General features: G+C 44.6%; 1 protein-coding gene across 1 annotated transcript in view; it reads right to left on the bottom strand.

Annotated features, from left to right (window-relative positions):
* Positions 1-18,836: 18,836 nt before the first annotated feature.
* Positions 18,837-26,191, bottom strand: part of FAT4 (FAT atypical cadherin 4) — a 152,979-nt gene continuing 145,624 nt past the window's right edge. Inside the window, exons 16-17 of the mRNA XM_054989845.1 lie at positions 25,212-25,473; positions 18,837-22,413 (exon numbers count right to left, since the gene is read on the bottom strand). Of these exons, the coding sequence (XP_054845820.1) occupies positions 20,546-22,413; positions 25,212-25,473 (2,130 nt within the window). The 3' untranslated portion in view covers positions 18,837-20,545. The remainder of the gene's footprint in view (positions 22,414-25,211; positions 25,474-26,191) is intronic.

The raw sequence follows: 26,191 nt of genomic DNA, 5'->3' as shown, positions 1-26,191 counted from the left end.
ACACATGACCATGACCAGTTATGTACTAAGTAAAATATTTCATGGAGTTCATCACAGACATAGGATCAAAGAATCTCAGAGTTGGAAAGGGCTTTACAGACCATTTAGTCCAACCACCTGCCCAAAGCAGGAACAGCGTAAAACGTCCCGACACGTGTTTGTCCAGGCATTCCCTTCTCTCCTCTAAGTGACAGCCTTTAAAATACTTAGAGACAGCAATCCTGTCTCCCTTCAACCTCCTCTTCTCCAAACAAAACATTCCCAGATCCCTCAGTCTTTCCTTGTAGGGCGCAGTCTCCAGACCCCTAATCATCATGATTGCGCGCCTCTGTACCTGTTCCAATTTGTCCACATCCTTTCTGAAATGAAGCCCTGACCAACGCAATATATAGTGGGAGAATGACATCCTGTGATTTGTATGTTATGCCTTTGTTAATACACCCCAAGACTGTGTTTGCCTTTTTTGCTGCTGCATCACACTGACTGCTCACATTTAACTTCCTATCCCCCTGTATCAGCTGCCTGTTTGTGAATGGCAAACAGGATATGGGCAGACCTTACACATAACTATCACAAAAGTTAAGTAAAGATGACCACAGCAAAATATCCTAAAATAAGTAGACTAGCAACCTATGGTTTCTTCACTTTTTTGGTAAATGGAAAGCAAATTGGAAATAGATAAAAATATTCCACTAGGTTAAAAATGCTTGTCTTCAATTATGTGTGTATACTGAGGGTGAAAGTGCTGCTGATATCATTTGACTCCCTTCTCTTTAGTTTTGAAGTCTGGAAGAGGAGATAAAAATCATGAAGCAAACATTCAGCCACATGTAGTTTAACAGTTTGATTTATAGATACTTCTTTTTGGAATCTCTCTGTGTGTGGGTTTCTCTCTTCCACCCCTTCCCCCCCCCCTGAGTTTGCAATATCAGTTTGCAAGCCTGGCAAACTCTGAGAACCTTCTCCCTATAATAAAATACATTTGCTCAGTGGGCAATTTGCATCTTGCCTATGTCTAGTCATGATGAGATCTTTATAATAAAGTAACAGAGTCCCCAGAAATCTAGGTCATTTGTAGGGTTTTTTCCCCCCTGCAACATGAATTAAAGAATGACACAGCATTTTTTATTGCTGGTTGCAGCTGTGGAAACATGAGCAAGTTATCCTTTCAGTCGCAAGAGTTGAATAGCATTGCAAAGATGTACAAGTCCAGCCTTTAATAATCTCATGGTCATGAAACCAACAGAGATGACTTGCTTTCAAACTGTACAGCCTTAGCAGTAAACTTCATCAGCAAATCATAGACTTTTGGAAACCCCAACCAACCTATTAAAACAGTGGAAGAAGTTGGTCAAAGTTCCGCTTAACTTAAAACCCATTGCTTCCATTGGGTCTTACAGAACCAGCCTGAGCAGCTCTACACATAATTCTATTCAAGTCTATTCAATGGGGCTTACTCCCAGGAAAGTGTTCTTAGGATTGCATTGTGGAAAAACTAGGTGGGATAGATGCACAAAGCATGATTTGTTCAAGGCTCATTAAAAAACTTTCAGCAGTTCCTTATACATATAAATACAAATCCCATGTCATACATACAATCTCATGAAAAGAAAGGTCTACAGTAAAGTTTATTTCTGACCCCATAAGAGCTGAATAAGCAACTGGATATCATGTTTTCATTTTTACTTAAAAACAGCCGTGGCCTAATTTTATGGAGCAAGTGGCACTGAAGGAGGGTATGTTCATTCCCCCCATTTCCTGCACCATTCCCCCATTCTAAATTGCTGTCCTAAATCAATTTGACCTTTGCAGATGGAGAGAGTAAATACCGGTGCCTGTATGCTTTCCCCAAAAGGAACAATAGCAATTTTGGAGGGGCAGATTTAGACCAGAAAAATGTCATGCAGAAAAGGGATAGGCAAACTCTTGTTTCCTCAGCACCACTTGCATGGTCAAAGGCATAGCACCAACTTATGGCTCCCTTGAATAAAACATTAAAAATTAAAGTGAAAGAGGTAGATGGTCCCATCATGAATCTTCCATACCCCTTTGGCTTTGGCCCCTCATCACAGCACTGGAGCCAAATCTGTACAGATGTCATGAGTCAGCCCCAGCCCCGGCTGGCCACCTTACCTATTGCTTCAGAGTCCTCCTCAGAAGATGAGCAGGAAGGGCCAGAAGGGTCTTCTCTAGAGCCAGAAGCCCCTGCAGAAGCTATTGGAGAGGAAGAGCAGTCAGAAACCACTGCTGCTGCTCCAGGAGGAATTCAGCAAGAACAGCCTGGAGCTTCTGCAGAGACTGTCAGGGATGAGGAACAGCCAGAAACCTCCACAGAGGCTGTAAGAGACAAAGACTCCCACAGGGCAAAAGCGAAACCTGAGCACCTGGGGCCAGCTGAAAGGAGGAAGCATAGAGATAAGTCAGCTCTGTTGGATAGGCGAAGGAGCGCCCGTTTACAGGCGCAACACCGAACTGAATTGTTAGAGAGAGAGGCAACAGCTGTTCCTCATTAGGACAGCATAAAAGGAAGACGCCGAGGAAACCAAGCGTGGAAGCAACTCAGCTCGCCACTCCCTGCTACCAGAGCTCTACGCCTGGACGCTCTTGCCCTGCCTTGTGCCCTGCCCTGCTGTTGGATTGGATTTTGACCCCGGCCTGCTTTCTGACTACTCGTCTGCCTGCTCCTCTCTCTGACTGACATATTGGCTCTGACACCTGACCTGACTCCTGGACTACTGACTTCCTGCCTGTTGTGTTCTGCCCTGCAGTACCAGTGGGCCTCCTGCCTGCTGAGCCCAGCCCTGTGCGCGACACGTTGCTTCCACCCACAACTCAGCAGCTACTGGCAGCATGGATGCAGCCACAGCTGCTGCACTTGTAGCTCAGAACCAGACGCTGCAGCAGACGGTGACCCAACTGAGCAATGCTGTGGCTCAGCTTCAGCAACAGCTTCAGCAGCAAGCTGCGGCAGTGCCGCCGCCGGCCACGCCCAAGTGCCCAGTGAGTCCACCAGAAAAGTTCGCGGGCAATGTGGAGGAGTTTCCTGTCTTCCTAGCCCAGTGCCAGTTGTACATCAGCCTGCGCCCCCGAGACTTTCCTGACGATAAGACCAAGGTGGGCTTCATCCTGAGTCTCTTGAAAGGTCAGGTGGCCAAATGGTCTACCCCTCTGCTCCTGGAATCATCGCCGCTGCTGCAAGACTATACTGGGTTTGTGGAGCGGCTCCAGCAAACTTTCGCCAACCCCGTTAAGGCTGAGAGCGCCAACCGGCGCATCCGATGGCTCTGCCAGGGACGGGGGTCCGTGGCCACCTACGCGACAGAATTCCAGTTACTGGCTCAGGACCTTGCGTGGAACGAGGCAGCGCTGCAGGACCAGTTCATAGAGGGCTTGTCTGATGCGGTTGCAGATGAGCTGGCCCGAACGGAACGCCCCAGTTCCCTTCAAAACCTTGTAGTGCTGTGCCAGCGCATTGACCAGCGCCTGGAAGCCCGGAGACAGGCGCGCAGCGAAGGGGCCTGGCGGGGAAGGATGCCCCGGCTGGTGCCTGCAGGCCCCTCCTCTGCCCCCACTGCTCCAAAGGGGGCGGAGGGGGAGGAGCCCATGCAGCTGGGCGGCGCCCGACCCCGTCTTACGGCCGCAGAGAAAGCAAGGCGACGCACCCAGGGGCTCTGCTTGTACTGTGGCGGGGCCGGCCACTATGCCAACGCCTGCCCGGAAAAGCGCCACCCAGAAGGTGCCGCAAAAGACCGGCCCCGGCTCGCGGCGACCCACGTGGACCGGGGCGAGAGGTTTACACCAATGGGGCCCTTGACGTCGGAGGGGGACACCTCCTCCTCCACCTAGAAATCCAGTTGCCAGACGGGCGGCGCGTGGAAACCCGTGCCATGGTCGACTCCGGCGCTTCCCGGAGTTTCATGGACCGGCAGTTTGCCCATCAGCACCACATCTCGTTGCACGAAACACCTGTTGCTGCCCTAGTGGAGGCCATCGACGGGCGGCTACTGAAATCCGGTCCAGTAACCCACGAGACTGAGCTGGTGGAGGTAGCTGTGGAAGGCCACCGGGACCGCGTCCAGTTCGATGTAGTCTGCATGCCGCACTTCTCGGTGGTGCTGGGGCTGACCTGGCTCGTGGGCAGCAACCCGCTCATCGACTGGAAGCGCCAAGTCGTCCAGTTCCCGACCAGGAAGCCGGATCCCCTCCCGAAGCTGCTCGCCAGCACAGACGCCAAGGTCCAGGGATCCCTGCTGCCACCCCACTATGCAGAGTTCGCGGACGTGTTCGAGGAGAAGGGGGCTGATCAACTACCTCCGCACAGACCGTACGATTGTGCCATCAACCTGATTCCTGATAAACCCCTCCCCAGCGGACGCCTGTACTCGTTGTCGGAGCCAGAACGAGTGGCCCTCAAGGACTTTTTGGCAAAAAACCTAGCGCGGGGGTTTATCCGACCCTCAGCCTCTCCGACATCTGCACCAGTCCTGTTTGTCAAAAAGAAGGGAGGGGACTTGCGGTTATGCAATGATTACCGGGCCCTTAACCAGATTACAGTCAGAGACCGCTACCCACTACCTCTGATCCCTGACCTCTTAGAGCGGCTCCAAGGAGCAACTCGGTTCACTAAACTAGACCTGCGGGGAGCATATAACCTCATCCGGATACGGTCAGGGGATGAATGGAAGACAGCTTTCGGGACTCGTTACGGCCAGTTCGAGTACCTGGTAATGCCCTTTGGCCTATGCAACACGCCAGCGGTCTTCCAGCGTTTCATCAACGACGTGTTCCGGGACCTCCTCGACCACTATGTCATCGTGTACCTGGATGACATTCTGATTTACTCCCGCAACCCTGCCAGGCATGGGAAGCATGTGCGTTCTGTGTTGGAGAGACTTAGACAGCATGGGTTGTATGCCAAGCTCGAGAAATGCGAATTTGACCGGGAAGAAGTTGAGTTCCTGGGACACCGAGTGTCCAACCAAGGAGTACAGATGGATCCCACTAAGGTCGAGGCGGTACTTTCCTGGCAGGCTCCCCGAAACCGTAAAGAGGTTCAGCGCTTCTTAGGGTTTGCAAACTACTACCGACAGTTCATCCCTGACTTTGCTGCACTAGCCGTCCCCTTGACCCGATTGACACGGCCCCGCCTGCCATTCCAATGGACCCAGGAAGCCCAACAGGCCTTTCAAACCCTGAAGACCCGGTTTACGACTGGACCGGTCCTTGTGTACCCAGATCCGAGCCTCCCGTTCATAGTGCAGGCTGACGCCTCTGACACCGCTTTGGGAGCAGTCTTAGCACAAAGACGCTCCTCCCACGAGGTGCCCCAACCATGTGCCTTCTACTCCCGACAGCTCACTCCAGCTGAGCGGAATTACACTATCTGGGAGAGGGAGCTGTTGGCCATCAAGGCTGCCTTTGAGACCTGGCGGCACCATTTGGAGGGAGCTCGGCACCCGGTGGTGGTATATACAGACCACCATAACCTAGAACATCTGCAAACCACCCGAAACCTAACGCAACGCCAAATCCGATGGGCGTTGTTCTTCTCCCGCTTTCAATTTACTATCCAATACATCCCTGGCTCACAGAACAAGTTGGCGGATGCCCTGTCCCGGAAACCTGAATTCAGCCGGCAGGCAGGAGAGAAGCCGCCAGCCACAACCATTCTGGCTCCTGAGTGCTTTGCAGCCACCAATGCCCCAGATGCCCTGCAGGATCGGATCCGGCAAGCTCAAAGCACAGACCCCTGGACACAACGCATCACCCAGGGACTACAGGACCCCGCGCAGCCAGACCCCCCAGGCTATCTCCTGCAGCAGGGCCTCCTTACATATGAAGGCCGAGTCTATGTTCCCCCGGGTGCTCTACGAGGGGAGGCACTGCAGCTTGCTCATGACACCCTAGCAGCTGGTCACTTTGGGAGATACAAGACCTTGCACCTATTGTCCAGGGATTTCTGGTGGCCCCGTATGCAGGTGGACGTGTTTCGCTACGTGCAGTCCTGCGATACATGCCGGCGGGCCAAAGACCTTCCAGGGAAGCCAACAGGACTGTTACAACCACTGCCCACACCCGAGGGGCCCTGGGAAACCGTTTCCATGGATTTTGTCACGGACCTGCCACCCTCTAAAGGGCACACATGCATTGCAGTGTTTGTTGACCTATTCACCAAGCTGGCCCACTTCGTACCTTGCCCATCGCTGCCTACGGCCAAAGATTTGGCATACCAGTATGTCCAAAACGTGTTCCGGCACCATGGGATTCCCCGGCACCTGGTCTCAGATCGGGGGGGTGCAATTTACGTCGCGTTTCTGGAAGGCCCTCCAGACACTGCTCGGAACCCAGGTTCACCTGTCCTCAGCCCATCATCCACAGTCCAATGGGCAGACGGAGCGGACCAATGCCACGTTGGAGCAATACCTGCGCTGCTATATAAACTACCAGCAGGATGATTGGGCAGACCTCCTAGCCATGGCCGAATTTGCGTATAACAATTCAGTGCACGCCTCCACACGCCAGACCCCATTCCTGGCCACCTACGGACGTCACCCACGTTACTTTCCCAGAACAACGCCAAACTCATCAGTACCGTCAGCAGATGACTTTGTCCGGGAGCTGCAGGCCCTACACCTGGTTCTGCGGGAACAGTTAGACCGCGCCAAACGGGCCTACAAAGCAACCGCGGACCGGCGACGGCGGGAAGGGGACCCTTTGAAGGTGGGGGACTCGGTGTGGCTTTCCACTCGGCACATTCGGTCACAGCGGCCCTCCCAGAAATTGGACCACCGGTTCATCGGGCCCTACCGAATTACCGCCCAGATCAATCCTGTTGCCTACCGATTGGAGCTCCCGCCAACACTCCGGATCCACCCCGTGTTCCATCGCTCCCTGCTCACCCCGGTAGCACCTCCACACCCCCTCCGTGAACCTGTACCACCGCCTCCCCCGGTCCTGGTGGACGGACAGGAAGAGTACGAGGTGGAACGGCTCGTAGACTCTCGCTGGCACCGGGGCCGTCTGCAGTACCTGGTGGAATGGAAGGGCTATGGACCCGAGGATAGATCATGGGAACCGGCCGAGAACCTCCACGCACCCCGCTTCATCCGCCAATTCCATCGGACCTACCCTAGCAAACCCGGACCTTCGGGTGGAGGGGGCCTTGGGAGGGGGGATGGTGTCATGAGTCAGCCCCAGCCCCGGCTGGCCACCTTACCTATTGCTTCAGAGTCCTCCTCAGAAGATGAGCAGGAAGGGCCAGAAGGGTCTTCTCTAGAGCCAGAAGCCCCTGCAGAAGCTATTGGAGAGGAAGAGCAGTCAGAAACCACTGCTGCTGCTCCAGGAGGAATTCAGCAAGAACAGCCTGGAGCTTCTGCAGAGACTGTCAGGGATGAGGAACAGCCAGAAACCTCCACAGAGGCTGTAAGAGACAAAGACTCCCACAGGGCAAAAGCGAAACCTGAGCACCTGGGGCCAGCTGAAAGGAGGAAGCATAGAGATAAGTCAGCTCTGTTGGATAGGCGAAGGAGCGCCCGTTTACAGGCGCAACACCGAACTGAATTGTTAGAGAGAGAGGCAACAGCTGTTCCTCATTAGGACAGCATAAAAGGAAGACGCCGAGGAAACCAAGCGTGGAAGCAACTCAGCTCGCCACTCCCTGCTACCAGAGCTCTACGCCTGGACGCTCTTGCCCTGCCTTGTGCCCTGCCCTGCTGTTGGATTGGATTTTGACCCCGGCCTGCTTTCTGACTACTCGTCTGCCTGCTCCTCTCTCTGACTGACATATTGGCTCTGACACCTGACCTGACTCCTGGACTACTGACTTCCTGCCTGTTGTGTTCTGCCCTGCAGTACCAGTGGGCCTCCTGCCTGCTGAGCCCAGCCCTGTGCGCGACAACAGATGTGCTTTGCTATTTTGATGCAAAGCAGGGAACAAAACTGTACCGATGTGGAAAGGAGACTTTTAAAAAAAATCCTGGTTCTAATAAAACAATGTGATACAGTATCACACAGTGCCGCTTCAAAATATCCTGTAAAGTAAAAACTCAAGTTAAATCTCATAAGTATCGGAGATCTTAATATTTTTAAGTGCCCCTCCCCCCATTAAGTTGTTTGTGTGGAGGAAGACTCGGTGACGAAAATAGCAGGTTTTCAGAAGACGGCAATGGATACCTTCTTGTGTGTTTTACGCTATGTCCATTGTGTGTCTTTTATTGCAAGAGTCACATACAAACAACTTTTAGTAGAAACAACACAAGATGAGAATATAAAATGACAACAAGGATTCTAAAAGGCTGCATAATTTGTCCTCCACAGATGCTTTGAATCTATAATGTAAAAAACTCTTTGGCGGTTTTTTTTGGTTCCCTGCTCCTTTCTGCAGGGAAACATGATGCCAGCAGAGACAATGGAAAAAAAAAACATGCTCACCTCCCTGAATAGTTCAGTAACATTTCCCATTTTGGAAATACCTGTATTGTTATATGCAGTGATATTTGAATTGCACATGCTTGTCTTTTGTGCTACTGTCAAGCAGGTGAAACTACTGACTGCTTGAAGTAAAGGTTTCCAGATGCCTTCTGAGAGCAAAGTAATTTGATGAGAAATACTGATAATACCTCAGGAAAATGGTGGGAACATTCCACTGGGGGATGGGGAGAGTACATATAGGACACACTGTACTATACCAATTAAACACTTAGATAAATACACGTCCTATTATGTCATGGCTGGAAATAGAAAAATCTCAGCCTCTGATGCTCTTGCCCAACTCTCTTTCCTGTGGAGTATTGCATGTCACATGAAAAACAACAAATTGCCTACTTTGTACCCAATTACAGCCATCCATTCTGTCAAAACAGAAGCAGTTAAAGGCAGAAGGAACGTCAATGGTGCTGGGAGGGGGAAAAGAAACTGGTTAGATTTAGTTCATCAGGGCGTTGGCAACTGTTGGGAAGACTCTGTGTCACTATAATCCTTGAGGGGCATATGGAAGGGAGGGAGGTGGGTGCCACGGCACTCCTGTTGCAGTTTACTTCAGCAGCTTCATTCTGCACCTCTAATAAGAAAAAAAAATTTTTTTAATCTTGACTGCTGCTTCAATATCCATTGTGAAGATGGCAAAAGATGGGGACTTGTGGAAGGAATTAAAAGTTTACAAAAGAACGTATGTTTCCTCAGAATTTTAATGATTGCTTGCAGGTTTGGGCACCATTGTCTCCATATTTAGCCATCTCTCTCAGTATTTACTTGCAGAATGACCTCCGAACTGTGGTATAGTGGTTAGATGGTTGGACTGGAATTTGGGAGGCCCTAGTTTGATTCCCCAGTCTACTATGAATGCTTGCTGGATGACCTGGGCCAGGTGAGTCCTACTCAGGACTAACCTACCTCATGGTTGTTGTTAGAGTGGCTCAGTCTCAGCAAGATTTGTTATCATTTCACCGCGTTTGTAAAATGGACATGTTCTGCTAGGCTTATGGTGGTTGAGGCAGACAAATTGCCCAACAGCCCCTCCCAGTGCGGGGGAGACATCCTGCCCACAGACCTTGGGGATGTTTTTGAGATGTGGGGTGCAATGTGAGCTGCCTGGGACACTTTTGGTACAGTATTTTAATCATATGATTGCTACCAATGTTTTATTATATCTTTTTCTTATATGCATTTATATGTTGTGAATCCACTCTGAGCCTGCTCACAGGGAGAGTGGACTATAAAATAAATAAATAAATAAAAATAAATAAATAAAATGGAGAGGGTAGAAAAGCACTGTAAGCTGCTTTGAATCTCCCTTTGGCGAGAAAAAGTGGGCATAAATATGTAACCAAGTATCTATACGGTCATTATGTGGAGTCTCACCCCCCCCCCCCTGTGTTGTCAAACAACACAGTGTTGTGGCATGTGATGGTGTTCTGATACAGGTGTTGGTATACCCTATCCTAAGCATTCACACTTGCAGTTGTGGAAAGTCTATAAAGTGGCTACTGTCGTGGAAAATGAAGCCACATGCATCAGGGATCATTTGGGGACTTTTCCATTCCTTTCTGCAGTGTTGAGAATTTATTAGTGACAAAAGTAGAGCCTTTATTTGCGACAAAAGTAAAGCAAGACAAGTCCAAAGCAAGAATGATACAGCCATAGATTGTGCATCTCTTCATGCATCTTTTTTCAAGGTCTATCAGCCTGATGTGCAAGTACTCATACTTCCTAGAACATATGCAACCATTCCAAATTTTCTAGAAAATTTGCTGGGAAGTGAAATACTCGAAGTCGATGTTGCACCTCCAAATATTTACGAATGAAAAGCTTATAATGAGAGGGATAGATCCAAAAACCTTGCCATGGAACTTTTGGAATAAAATCAAGCTGAGAATACACTGAAGCTGTCAAGCTGCAGTTCAACTTCAATGTATTTTTTCTGTTACTATGAATCAGTGGTTTAGTCTGGTTTAGTTTTGCATTTACGCTTTTATAAATCACCGTGTTATAAACTAGAGACTCAAATTTGATGTTTCTCAAAGCATACACAAAGTGTAGAAATGGATTGTTAGGGTCTTGGGGGGGGGGGTAGTTGTTAGCGGTTTCTTTTCTGCTGGCAACAATATATTGTTGCATCTGATGCATCTGATGAAGAGAACTGTGATTCTCGAACGCTTATGCTACAAGAAAGTTGGTTAGTCTTAAAGGTGCTTCTGGACTCTTTTTGATTTTGCTACTACAGACTAACACGGCTAACTCCTCTGGATCTATAACAATATATTGAACAGCATTTGTTCAACATTAAAAGTATTTGTGATTAAATTAGAAGAATTTTAATTTTTACAGAACCTAGGTGCCACTTTTTCAGGACTCAGATTATAGTGGTCCAATCAAGTGCGCTTCGTATGAACGCCGTCACTTGTCACTTGACTCTTAGACTTCAAGAAGGGCCTCCCTAGGCAGGGAATTCTGCAGGGAGGGCCACCTCCATCTCCTGCACACTGATATGGTGATGGCATCCAACTCTTTTGGATGCCAGAAGCCTTGGACCAAGTACCCAGGGTCATTGCTATGCTCCTGCGTATGTCTAAAGTGGAATCAATGTGAAACTCACTCTGGAGTACAGATATCTTGAACATACACACTACCCATTTTTGGTTTTTGCTTTTTAGAACTCGGTGAGGATATATGCATTGCTTTGCTTGCTTTTACTTGACTTTTAATGAATTTTGTGTGTGTGGCTGGTCTTGCTCTCACTAGAATGCTGAAAAGAACCTGGGGCACTGTGACCTCAGCACAGCTAAGAGATGGAATGGAATGCATTTGTTCTGCTGCTCACTAAAACTTTTCAGAATGGAATGTAGTTGTTCTGCTCATCCCTAAATTGTTTACATGTGGTTTGGATGTAAAAGATGATGCTGGACCACTTCTGTCATTACTTCTAAATTTTTATAAATATGGAAATAAAATACAGAAAAAAATTAAGAGTAGTTAAGGGTAAGAAATGTAGGCAAGTTTCCTACATTTCTGCATTGTTAGGTGTTAACGCCATTTTTTTTTCTTCTACTCAAAATTGATCCCACATATATTTAAATTCTGATTTTAAACTTTTGTACCTTGCAATTTTCTTTTCTAAATTTTTCTAAATTTTATTGTCACATATTATTATCATTAGATAATAATAAGCAGTAAAATAGCAAAGAGTCCAGTAGCACCTTTAAGACTAACCGACTTTATTGTAGTATAAGGTTTCAAGAACCACAGCTCTCTTCATCAGATGCAAGACAGAAAAGAGCTGTGGTTCTCGAAAGTTTATGTTACAATAAAGTTGGTTAGTCTTAAAGGTGCTACTGGGCTGTTTACTATTTTGCAACAACACACTAACATGGCTAACTCCTCTGGATCTAATAAGCAGTAGTATCCATTCTTAAATTGTGATTAGATATTTTAGGAAACAGCCTAAGTAAGGCCTTTTGAAGATATATCAGGTTTGCACTTTCGTATTTTAATCTCTTTAGTAATAGAGGTTTGAACTCAGAGAATATAGGTTATGCAAATAGAGTCTGATGGAAATCTGATTGGTCATCATAAACCTTCTTCCATCTTCATCTGGTGATCAAAAGCATATGATCTCAAAGTCATCAGTAAAAGCTGAAATATATATTTTGATTGAGTTTAGATTACATGAAAAAAGAGCTTAGATAAATGTACTATAAATTCAAAACCCCCAAACCACTTTAAAGGAATTTTGTAAATTCTTTGCAAACACACACTGTATATAATTTTCCTTCAGCAAAATAAATTAATTTTTTTTTAAAAAAAGCTTTTCATTGGCATATTGCAAACTTCAAGATGCCTGGTGTTAATTTCAAAAGATTTTGTTCACTGATGCTTTCAACAGTAGTTAAAAAATAACTGCTTGGCTTAGGTACAGTCAGCATTAAATGGATAATATTCAGACCAAAACAGACAGCTTTTAAACAGATGTTTAATTACACAAGTCCCAGTCCAATAGATCAGTGGTAGATGCCCTATTGTTTCAGATGTATTTACTTAGATACAAATGTATACTGTTCTGGCTCAGTATCTTCTGCTGAACACTCTGTCATTAGGGAACAACTTGACAACAACATAATTTTAGCAAGAAGACTTGAGTGCCAGTATAAAAGCTGAAATTCAAATGACCAAGACTGGCTACATATAAAGAGTTCCTTAATGTTCTTCTGCCTGCATTGTTTGCATCCATTTTGTAATGACTGAGCATAAAAGCCAGTCTAGCATTACAAATGATGTAGTCTGTCTTCATAATCTACAACTCTTCAGTTCACAGCCATATAAGTCATAACACACATATCAATTATTCAAAAATTAGTTATTTTGTCAGTTTTAGGGTGCAGTTCTAAAGTCAAGTCACTTGGAATAGCATGGTTAAAATCAGCAATATACTGAGGGCTGAATCACACAATAAAAAGTCATTGTGGCTCACATGAGGACTTTGAATCACACATGCTGGGTGTTCCATGCTTCCTAGGTGTGTGGGGACCCTGTTCTAACTTGGAACGTAGCACACATGGAGAAGGGGTTTTAGCCTTCCTGCCCCCCATGCCATTTTCCTAACTGGAGACAGCCCGAATGAACCACTGTTGGCTTTGCTGGGAAATGCAATTGTCATCACTACACATAACTTACCCAACAGAACAAATAGTATCTCCCTTGGGCCATTTCAGATCAGGAAAATAGGCAGGGGTGGGGTGGGGCTGAAGTCCCTCTCTATACACATCATAGTTAGTGCTTCTAAGAAGTATGGTTCTGTCGGTGGACATGTGATGCAATATCTGCTCAGTGGCCCCAAGGACTTTGTATCATCTAAATCAGCCTTAAGTAGCTTGCAACATAGCATTGAACAAAATTGGCGTATGCAATCCCGATGAAATCTGTAGGTTTACAGAATTACAAATACTGCGAGTGACCCTCTTTGGAAGAACACTGATCTTTGGTTTGCTGTATATAAAAATGTACAGATGATTCAGGTTTTAGTTCTTTTCAAGCAAATGGGTTGGCTTCAAAGGATTCTGACTGGAAGTTCACTAGTGGAACAAAACCTTCTACAATGCCTTTTACTGGTTCAGCATGCTGCACTCCAGGAAATGCTGCTCTGGGGGGCTTCTCTGAGGGGTAGGACATTCCCAAGAACATCAATGTACGCAATATAGGGGGTCTGAGTCACCTGGGCTCAGGAGCACATGGTCTGCAGCTGCTAGAGGAGGTAAGGGCTTTTTGCCTTTCTTGGCTGTGGTGGGTTAAGCTGAGAAGCTAAGGGTGGTCCTCTCTAGCTTTGGGGCTTTTTGTGTGTAGTTTTGTGTTGATTTGAGTGTAGTTTTGAGGCTGAGTGTGTTTGGGCTTGATTGTGTTTGAGGGTGAGTGTGCTTGTAAGGCTGCTGGGGGTTGCTGGAGTACAAGCCACACCCCCCCTTTGTGCTCACCTCCTGTGCTTAGCAGGAAGTGACCTTTTGCATTGAAAAGGCAACTGCTGGGCAGGGGCGCGAGCCTTTGGCACGAGCCAAAGGGCTCTTGGCCTGTGGCTCTTAGCCGGGGGATCATAGCCGGGGGATCATAGCCGTTTTCTTTCCTCTTAGTGTGTTATTCCTAAAACAGAATAATGAAGTCAGAATGCCAGCAGGGGGTTGGGGGCTTTCCAGTGTATTGCACTGAGTGTCACATGTATGACTATCTGCCTTCTGGTCAGAAGTCCTGGATGTGTGCTCGCTGCAAGGAGCTCCTGGTTCTCAGGGAATGAGTACGTACCCTTGAGGCCAAGGTGGCTGACCTGGAGAAGCGGAGACAGTTAGATAGGCACGAGGACAAGATTCTCAGGGACAGGATAGATGTGTCCCACTCTAAAAATGGCAGCGTTCTTGTTGTCAAGGAGAATGAGGATCTTGTGGAATCAGGGCACCGTACTGAGGATAAGGGGAACATGCCCTCAGAAGGGACCTCTTCTTCAGTTGGTGAGCAGGTTTCCTTTCGCATCAAGGAACCATCCCTGGGTGGGGCGGGAGGGAGGCTCTTGGTAGTTGGTGATTCGATCCTTAGACAAGTAGATAGCTGGGTGGCACAACCGCGTTCTGACCGTATGGTGACTTGCTTGCCTGGTGCGAAGGTAGTGGACATTACGCGTGTTATAGATAGGCTGGTAGATAGTGCTGGGGAAGAGTCAGCGGTCGTGGTCCATGTTGGAACCAACGATGTTGGGAAATGCAGTCGTGAGGTCTTGGAACAAAAATTTAGGCTGTTAGGCAGGAGACTCAAGGCCAGGACCTCCAAGGTAGCCTTCTCAGAAGTGCTACCTGTTCCACGCACAGGGCCAGAGAGACAAACGCAGATCAGGAGTCTCAATGCGTGGATGAGACGATGGTGTAGGGAGGAAGGGTTCAAGTTTGTTAGGCACTGGGATTCTTTTTGGGACAAGCGGGAGCTGTACAAGAGAGACGGTCTCCACTTGTCCCGAGAAGGAACCCGGCTGCTGGCACTTAAAATCAAAAAGGTGGCAGAGCAGTTTTTAAACTAAATGCTAGGGGAAAGCCGACAAGAGATAAAGTGTCTCTGGTTCAGGATGGTTCATCTCAGAGAGATGAAGGGCTAGGTATAACACTTCTACAGGGAGATAGATTAGAGTTGTCAACTGAGATGGAGACAAACAGTGCAGATGACCTAACTACGTCTCGAGGCAAAGTGTGCCGGGGAAGTTACAGGTGTTTATATACAAATGCTAGAAGTGTCCGAGGTAAAATTGGGGAGCTGGAATGTTTAGTGTTGGGCGAATCCATAGACATTGTGGGCATATCAGAAACTTGGTGGGATGAGGAAAATCAGTGGGACACGGTGATTCCTGGATATAAATTATATCGGAAGGATAGGGAGGGAAGGGTTGGTGGTGGGGTGGCTCTATATGTCAGAGAAGGTATACATTCCAGTAAGATTGAGAAGGTAACTGAATTAGATTCGCTTCTGGAAATGCTATGGGTTGAAATTACGGGCCCAAATGGAAACTTAACTGTGGGAATTTGTTATCGCCCTCCAGATCAGAAAATAGAGGAGGATTATAAAACGATGACAGGATTAAAGATGGCTGCTAAACAAAAAAACTGTGTTGTAATGGGTGATTTTAACTACCCACACATTGACTGGGCCAATGGGTGTTCGAATCGGGGGAGAGAAAGTGAGTTTCTAGACTGTCTCAATGACTGTGCTATGGAACAGATGGTTACAGAACCTACTAGGGGAGAGGTGATCCTGGATTTGGTCCTCAGTAATGCTGAAGACCTGGTGAGAGATGTAAATGTGATTGCACCACTTGGGAACAGTGACCATAATGTTATTGAGTACAACATATGTATAAATAGGAAATTGCCAAATAAGACCAACACAGCCATGTTTAACTTCAAAAGGGGTAACTTTTCGGAGATGAGGGGGGTACGTGAAGAAGAAACTGAAAGGGAAAGTAAAAAAGGTCAAAACACTTGGGGAATCTTGGAGACTATTTAAAACTACAATCCTGGAAGCTCAAATTAAATATATACTGCTGGTTCTTAAATTTTATGGTTAACGTACTGGCCAAGTGCTGTAATAATAAATTACTTACTTACTTACTGCTGGTTAGGAAAGGCACAAATAGGTTTAGGAAAAGGCCAGCATGGTTAACAAGCAATGTAATAGAAGCTGTAAAAGGTAAAAAGGATTCTTTTAGGCAGTGGAAAACTAGTCGGAGTGAGGTTGATAAAAAGGAGCATAAGCTGTGGCAAAAAAAGTGCAAGTCTGTGATCAGACAGGCAAAAAGGGAATATGAGGAGCATATTGCAAAGAACATAAAGAAAAACAATAAACAATTCTTTAAATATATTAGAAGTAGGAAACCAGCTAGGGAGGCAGTGGGGCCCTTGGATGACCAAGGCGTAAAAGGATTACTAAAGGGTGATAGGGAAATGGCCGAGAAGCTGAATGTGTTCTTTGCTTCTGTCTTCACTGTGGAAGATAAGAAGTGCATGCCCACTCCGGAAGCACTGACTTTGGGAGGGGTTTTGAAAGACCTGAGTCACATTGAGGTGACGAGAGAGGAGGTTATGCGACTGCTAGATAATTTAAAAACTGATAAATCACCGGGCCCAGATGGCATACATCCAAGAGTTCTGAAAGAACTCAAGTGTGAACTTGTAGATCTCCTCACAAAAATATGTAATCTGTCATTAAACTCTGCATCTGTTCCTGAGGACTGGAAGGTAGCTAATGTTGTCCCCATCTTTAAAAAAGGTTCCAGGGGAGATCCGGGAAATTACAGGCCAGTCAGCCTGACGTCAATACCGGGTAAGTTGGTGGAAACTATTATCAAAAATAAAATTAGTGGGCACATTGATGACCAAAAGCTGATGAGGAAAACTCAACATGGGTTCTGTAAGGGAAGATCTTGTCTCACCAATCTGTTAGAGTTCTTTGAGGGAGTGAACAAACAAGTGGACAAGGGAGACCCGATAGATATTGTTTATCTTGACTTCCAGAAAGCTTTTGACAAAGTTCCTCATCAAAGGCTCCTAAGTAAGCTCAGTAGCTATGGGATAAAGGGCCAAGTCCTCTTGTGGATCGAAAACTGGCTAATTAATAGGAAACAGAGAGTGAGTATAAACGGGCACTTCTCACAGTGGAGGGTGGTGAGCAGTGGGGTGCCACAGGGGTCGGTATTGGGTCCAATGCTTTTTAACTTGTTTATTAATGATTTGGAATTGGGATTAAGCAGTGAAGTGGCTAAATTTGCAGATGACACGAAATTGTTCAGGGTGGTGAAAGCCAGAGAGGATTGTGAGGCACTCCAAAGGGATCTGTCGAGGCTAGAAGAGTGGGCATCCATGTGGCAAATGAGGTTCAATGTAGCCAAGTGCAAAGTAATGCACATTGGAACCAAAAATCCAAAATATAAATACAAGTTGATGGGGTCTGAACTGGCGGAGACTGACCAAGAGAGAGATCTTGGAGTCATGATAGATAACTCACTAAAAACGTCAGCACAGTGTGCGACTGCCATAAAAAAAGCTAATGCTATGCTAGGGGTTATTAGGAAAGGGATTGAAAACAAATCAGCCGGTATCATAATGCCTCTGTATAAATCGATGGTGAGGCCTCATTTGGAGTACTGTGTACAGTTCTGGTCGCCACACCTTAAAAAAGATATCATAGCACTGGAAAAAGTACAGAGAAGGGCAACTAAAATGATTAAAGGGTTGGAACACTTTCCCTATGAGGAAAGATTGAGGCGCTTGGGGCTCTTTAGCCTGGAGAAAAGACGACTGAGGGGAGACATGATAGAGGTTTACAAGATAATGCACGGGTTAGAGAAGGTAGAGAAAGATGTGTTTTTCTCCCTTTCTCACAATACAAGAACTCGTGGGCACTCTATGAAATTATTGAGCAGTCGGGTTAGAACAGATAGAAGAAAATACTACTTTACACAAAGGGTGATAAACACATGGAATTCGTTGCCACAGGAGGTGGTGGCAGCTACAAGCATTGCCAGCTTCAAGAGGGGACTGGACAAATATATGGAGCAGAGGTCCATCAGTGGCTATTAGCCACAGGAGATAGATGGTATTCTCTTTGTGGGGAGGTGGTGCTCTGTTGTCTTGGTGCTGGAAGGAAGGCAGTGGGAGGGCTTCTGGTGTCCTGGCCTCACTGACAGTCCTTTAGATGGCACTGGATTTCTAGCCACTGTGTGTGACAGAATGTTGGACTGGATGGGCCACTGGCCTGATCCAACATGGCTTTGCTTATGTTCTTATGCTTATGTTCTTATGTCTGCAGTGGAAAGGGGAATCTGCTGTCATCCAACAAAGAAGACATGTTTCATTCTTTCCCCTTCTCATTCTCTGGATATATCATGAAGAGTACTGATTATGTCTTACATGGGCTTCATGGCATTTTGAACAGAAGTTATTTTCAGTTTAGTACCAACCACTGTCACTGACTTGAATTCTGCAGCAGATCTGGAGTTCTGCTAGAATTCTGCAGCAGATTTGGAGTTCTGGATATGTCCTAGTTGATGTTCTATGACAAATATGCAAACTATACAATATAGCTGTAAAGCTGATCAGTCTGAAGCACCTTTGACATCATGCTGAGAACACTTTGCTGGAAGCAAGTCCAATTGAGTAAAACTGGACTTACTTCCTAGTAGACCATCTTGATGGCACTCTGCATCTTACTTGTATGTCATTGTTTAACAGCATTTTATCGCTAAACCTGACAAGAGTGACAGTATCATATTAAAGCAACTACATCATAAGGTTTACAGTGATGCACACTAGACATTTTAAATAAATATTTTAATTCTATTATTGGCATTTACACATAGAAAGCATACAGTATGTTACAATTTTATCAAAATGTGAAAATATGAATGTTACATAAGTAACAAATGTAAAAAAAGAGAGTATTTTTCTTACTTTCCCTGAAAGTAAGAAAACTATTCAGTATAGGAAAATATTGATACCAAAAACATAATGTTGCTTTAAAAAAATTAAAAAATCAAAACTTTTTTTTTTAACTTTGCTTTACACAGTACAATAGGATTTTGGAGCTGCATGGAAATGAATTTTCTTCAGAAAGCAAATTTAAAATGAGGGCGTTCAGAACAAAGAGCTTGCTACTGGAAATGGATCTAAGAGTGTTCCTCCCCCCATATCAGGGCAACCTGTGATACATTTTGCATTCTCATACAGATAAAAAAAGACACCTATATCATGTCTGTTATGATTGGTGCAGGCAACCACTGCCAGCCACTTTCCCTTTTAAAATGCATGTGAATGGAAGCCAGGGCCCTGCTCACATGCATTTTAATGGGAAGGGGGAGGGAGAGAAAATTTGAATATATCACTGCTGTGGAATGTTTCATACTCAGTATCCATACCTCAGCACAAAACATGTTTTTAGAAGCATCATTCCTGCAGCAATAATTTTTTTCAAATGCTTCTGTTGTAGAAAAATCTGTGATGTAGCAAAAAGGTCACTCTGAGGTCTCACGGGCAAGGCAGTGCTTAAACATTGATACTACTTATAATACTACATGGCTTTTTAGCACTTATTATAGGCAAGAAGTACTCACAATGGCCTCCTGTGAGGTAGCTTTGTACTTTTTGTAACACTTTCCTCCCAGGGAGATGGAAATACAACAGAAACACATAAATGGAATGATTTGCCCAGGTCATAAAGACTCATTGGCCAAAGAGATACAGTGATTATTTTTAGTTCACTTTGCATTTGCCCACACTACTTATTTCACAGATTTTACTCTTTGTTCATTTTGATAATGTCTACTAGTTTCCATGCTAGCTACAAATACTGCCAGATTTTCAAGTGGGTGGGTGGGTGGGTGATGGTAGTAAGGATCCAAGATTCAGAAGTTTTCACACAACCTTGTCAAAAATAATAAAATCCTAAAGTGCTGATGAGCTTGAGCTGGTTCTAGCACCCCTTGTATTAAGAAAGATAACACAGTGATAAGCTTATCATTCTTTAAAGTATCCAGATTTGAACAACTGCATAAATCATATATAGATAATATGTCTTCCAAGAGGTCCTGAAAGCACAGCTCCTTCAATCAGCCTCTGTTTCTTCAAATGTCTCCCTAGGAAAAAAATACTCAATATTCTTGTATTTCAGAACCACTTAAAATTGGATACAAACACACTCTTCACAATAAACCATTTTGTGTCCATTTTTAGAACAAATCACTATTAATTTAAAAATTCACAATCCAAACATGGTTACAGAAAATTCTTCCCAAATGCTGCATGCCAAATAATTTGTTTAGAAATAATATGCATGCAGGAGAAACAAATTCAACCAATCCCAATTAAATTAACAAAAAATTATTTGTCCATTTCAGCAGCATAATGGTGATTATTTTTTAATGCATCCTTCTAACCACTGGCCCTGGTTAAAAAAAAAGGTGTGCCCTTTTCTTATCTACAACGATAGAATGGCTTGAGTGTTCTGTGCTTTTTCAAAATGTCAGTATTAAGTTCTATACATACTGTTCTGCTTCCCCATCTTTTGGTTGTGTTGTACCACTTTTGCTCTCTTCATTTACAGTTGTTCCTGTCTTTTCTGGAAGAGATGCCAAATCTTTAAAAACATCCACGTAATGCCCAAATCCTGGGCCCCAGTTCAAAAGATTGTCCCAATTGAAGTTGCCTCCTTGTTGCCCAAGTTTTAAAGGTGATGTATTGTCATAAGTACTTGGCACAGTTGCTTGTGCACCAACAGGCCCACCACCCTCTCCTCTACGGCCAGGGTATCTCCTAGGCTTGAGCCTAGCACCAAAATTGTCTTCATCATCTGCATCTGATTCATTAACTTGAGATAACTTAGGCATCCTGGAAGTATACACCATAGGTTTGTCCCTATCATACTCCATCTCAGAACATGTAAAAGAATCATGGGAATCACTATCAGATGATGATTCTGGAGCTGGAATACCATCAGCAGGATTCCTTGTTCTTGAAAGTGGCCTTCTGCAGTCCTCCTCAGAAGAAGATCTTCCATGGTCAGCACTGCAGATACTTGGGTTTCTAGGACGTGGTGTGTTGAGCCTCTCCACCTCCTCAATGGAAAGCCCAACAGGAGGACCACTGTCCAGAGGAATCTGTCCTATTGGCTGCTTTAGGCGACTTCCTGGTCTGGAACTATGAGTTGCCATCATTTGAGGACTCTTGCTTCTCCTCCCTAATCTTGTGGGATAGTTAAAAATGCCTGTTTGACAGACATCGTTGTGCATTTCCAAAGGGCTCCCTTCACGCATTGAAAGATGCATTTCCCTTGCTGGACTGTTTCTATAGAAAGTTGATGATTTGGAAAATGGGGCTGGACTGTGACGAGAAAGGTGGTTGGGTGTAGGGCATGCAGAATGGCTTAGGGAAGTTGTCCTTAGCCCTTGACCGTATGAAGGCTGATAAGTCAAACTGCTTGCTCCCAGGGGCATAGGCGACTGCCTTGCAAACCCTAATGGACTGTGTCTCTGAATGGAGAATTTGGGCGTGTGGCTCCGGAACTGCTTATAGTGCTGAATAATGTCTGCATCTGAAGGAGCTATGCTGCTTGCATTGTCAATATCGTAGTGTTCTATTTCTGGTTCAGGAGAAGCTAGGGGGGCACTGGGTATCGTCTCTGTGTTGTGTGGTATGTCTGTTTCATCAAAGATGAGGTAAGGGTTTTCTCGTTCAATTATATCAGGCTTAGGGTTTCCTTCAGGCTGTTTCCTGATTGTCATGTCATCACCATATGGCGGTATATTATCAGGGTCATCGAATGCATCGTTCTCACTGCCCTTCTTTTTCTTTTCCTTTGTTTTCTTCTCCTCTTTTGGCACTTTTGCTTTCTTTCCCTTGCACTGATTGCACAGGATCAGGCTAAGCACGAGCAAGGCCAGCACAGTAGCACAGCTGCCAACAATGGCAGGAACAGCCCATAGTGGCAAGGACAGCTCAGCTGGGTAAGGCTGAGGGACACATATATGGGCTCCATTCACTCCTCCCTTGCACACATGTCCCTGGGCACAAAGAACACCAAGACAGGCCACTGCTGTCTCACATGTTCTTCCAGTGTAAGATTCAGGACAGCTGCAAGTGAATCCAGCTCTCTCTTCAGGCTCACAGCTGCCACCATTCTGACAGGGGTTGGAGGCACAGGCTCCAGGAGACACACATTTATAAGTATACCACTGGTTAATGCACATTAAATCCCCCCAACAGGGATTGCTGGCACAGATGTTTGGCCCTCGGCAGCCAGTCTTTACAGATGGATCTGTTCTGGAGATGGTCACCAGGCTATGCTTGCCTGTGAAAGGAAGACTTTCTTCACCATACTTCAGGTACGCAATGCAGCCATCAAAACCTACAAAAAGAGAATAATGGTGACTTGCAGGTTGTATGTATTAAAAAGAATGAATCAATATTAAAACCAGAAAAGCAAAAATAAGTAAACTCTCAAGACCACTTTATGTAAAGTTGAGGTGGCGGGGGAGGGGGGACAATTTGATTATTTTAAAAGGCTTTTACCGGAATCCTAAACAGAGTTACTCCAGTCTAAGCCCATTGTTTTCAGTAGGCTTAGACTGGAATAACTCTGTTTAGGATGTTATAATTTGTAAACACTTGGGGTTTAAACCATTGTTTTCAAGGTGGGAGTTCTGAATAAAACACACACACACACTTCCCTTCCATGAGGAAGAGAAAATTAATTTTATACTCACTTTTGAAATGAACATTGGATAAAATGTTATGGAGCAACCAAGCTTAAATCGATACCAATCTAATTAAGGTTTATTTGGTATCAAATGTTTACTGAAAAAAATTAATTTCTTTCCTATGTCAAGGAACAGATGATCATGTTGCTTTCCCCCCTATTAATCCTTTAGCCTTCTTTAATTTCAATATGTATTGGATAGCTAACTGAGAGGGCACACAAATTTAGAAATCAAAATAAACACACACTCATTTTCTGAATTCTGAATTGTGTGTACATTTTAACAACTCTGAAGAACAAAAGCCAAACAAAAGAACAAAAGCTAAGAATAGATATTAAAGACTGATCCAACCACAGTTAAGCACTTTTAAATCATCTTGATTCAATGAAGAAGATAAGCATGTGCTTTACAGTCCAATCCCATGCATGTTTACTTGGAATTAAGTCCCACTGATTTCAGTGGAACTTAAGGGCCAAACCAGACATCATGGCATCCATGTGTCTCACTCGTAGACACTGACACCATTTTAGAGAACAATTCAGCCATTTAAGAAATCCACAAGGGCTGAGCCCTCACAGTATTTTTAAATGGCCAAGTTTCTCTAAAACGGCATTGGTGTCCATGGGTGAGACTTGAGCATGTTTAGTTTGGCTCTTACTCTCTAAACAACATTCATATGAACTGACACAATCTGAACAGCTTATAATGACATAAGATAGGAAGATACTGTTGTAAAATCCTCTCAATACTGTATAGTCTTAACTTAGATAAGAGGGAAACCCATATTCTTAAATGGAATATGAGCCTTGGTTATTGCTTGGATCCTAGAAAATGGAAATTTATTCATACTATGAGAACAGAGTTTTCTTCTATAATACAAATAAGAGAGAGTTGCATTAAAATGGTGCATCAGTTTCATCTAACACCAAATAGATTATCTAAATTTCCTCTCTTAGTTAGAAATATGTGTTAATTTTGTATATCCCCTAAAGCAGATTACATTCATATCTGGTGGCATGTCTTATGCATTGTAATTCAATATTAAGATAATACTGTATAAAATGACACATACATTCCTACTGCAGGGCACACTCCAGTAATGTGTCAGCATCTACATTAATCATTATTTTTTAAAAAAATTCCCTTCTCCCACATCCCTCCATAAGCAGTCTGCTCTTGTACAAACTACAAATCTGACCTGCAAACCTGGTCTACAAGTGATGATTGGGCCAGCACAGTGAATGCCTTCTGTGTGATTTCATTCACACTACCTCTCATACCAACTGAGGTGATGCGGATTTCATTGTTTTCATTGGACACCGTAGAAATGTGAAGTGTGAACTTACTACAGGCAAGGTTACTCTATCTGGTGATAATCCTTTAACTTAGACAGATTCTTAGTATAAAGAGCTCTCTAAAATATCACTCCTTGCTTTTTTGCTGGCCTTGGTGTCCAGCAAATCATATCCATCTTTTTTGGGGGGTGGGGGTGGGGGGGTAAATCCCAGGTAAGAATGCTAATGTCTAAACTGCTGATTTAGTGCAGAAATGAAACTAATCTTTTTAACAGTTCTCCTTTATACGTATGATTCTGACTAAGCTGGTCTCCACAAGCTGATTTAACTATAGTAGCACAATAATAGCTTTCACCCTAAAGCTAAAGTGGTCTCTTTCCTGACTAATCAGGACAATGTTTACTAATTTGACATCTGCAGAATTTGTTGTGGTGACTGAAAACATTTCAGTTTCCCAAGACATTCTACTGATGATCTGAATGTCACCATTATTCAACAAAAGCATGTTACAGGGAGACTTTAGTATAAAAAACTATATTGTATTATCCATTTAGGATTCATTCACAATGATAGATTCGTTCCATGTTTCTAGAAAGATTGTGCTATCACCTATTACTACATTTGTAAGTGGTCACTATTGTGAACATTTCAGTTTTATGTAGAAATGTTACAGATTCTGTAGCTTTTTGACAACAGTACACACATTTTTGTATATGGCCATGCTTATGTATCTTCCTGTCAGTATCTGAAAGGAACAATGCTATATATTTTATGATGTATCAACTTCAACCAATCCTATGCACGTATACAGTAAGTACTATGTTATTCATTGGGGCTCACTCCCAGGAAAGTGCCTTTAAGATTACAGCCTTAATCCCTAAACTGGCCACTCTACTTTCCAATAGTTGTGTGGTGTTAATTGATTGGTTCTTATCAATTGTTTCAGACAGTGCAGTCCTATGCAGAGGTAAAAATCAATGGTTTTGTGCTGTCTGAAATTAAACTCAACCACAGTGTGTGATTTTGCTTAGTCTTCATAAAACTTTATACATGGCTTTGGTTTGCTGTGCTTTGCTATGAACTAGCACAATTACCTACACTATTTGTATACTCATTCATTTTATTTGTTACTGCCAGTGTGAATGACATACCTGGATCATTGCTTCTGAGGGCTTGGTTGGGTGGGATTCCACCAAGAGAAACTGTAACAACATTCAATCCTCCAAAATCTTGAGTGACATGTAGGATCTCTCTGCTGTGGATCTGGTCAATTGCTAATAATGTGGAAGTCCCATTCTTCTCAATGACGAAAGAGTGCCAGTGACCATCAGAAACATAAACTTCAGGAACACTTCTCTCTACCTTCCCACCAACTCCAGCATCAGAAATATAGTGAATTTTGCCACCTTTTATCTGCAAAGTTAAAAAAAAGAAAGGAAGGTTATAATAAACTATATATTTTGTGTACCATGTGATTGCATAATAAAGATGTAGAAACAGGAGACCGCAAGGATGCATACAGTGACATCCTAAGAAGAGTTACTCCAGTCTAAGCCCACTGACGAAGAGTTACTCCAGTCTAAGCCCATTAATTGACTAATAGTGGAGGGGGCATCCCAACTACCACGTCCCTTGATGGTCCTTTGACTCCCTGTTGTGATAAGCAGTGGCTTGGGGTGGAAAACACTTGGTGTGCACCAAGCCACACCCCAACCTTTGTCTGGGAGTCTGGATCCAGGTTCCCAGATCAGACCCAAGATTCTCTAATTTGATTAGGAAAAGCCAGATTTAGCAAAAATCTGGTTTTTCCTCCTCCCTGAATCCCAGACCCAGATCACACACCTGTAACAGCAATTGTGCAACTGCTGATTTTTTTTTTTTAAAAAAAGGCTTGAGAAAGCCTTCTGGTGGCAAAAGGGGAAAATGGGGGAGGGGGAGTTAAGGCACAAAAATAGCACTAATGCAGGCAGGACCTTAAAGTATGCACCTTTCCATCCACCCAGTGTGCAAATCAGGTTTGACTGCAACCCTTCTAACAATATATATTAAACCAGGTTTGGGAAAGTGGATAATTAAGGGACAGTGTTGTATGGATGCTCTAAAAAAATCCTCCAGTCTGGATGCCAAATAG

Source organism: Eublepharis macularius, chromosome 10 (genome assembly GCF_028583425.1).
Source record: "Eublepharis macularius isolate TG4126 chromosome 10, MPM_Emac_v1.0, whole genome shotgun sequence".
NCBI lineage: Eukaryota > Metazoa > Chordata > Lepidosauria > Squamata > Eublepharidae > Eublepharis > Eublepharis macularius.
This window is presented reverse-complemented; position numbering and strand designations above follow the sequence as displayed.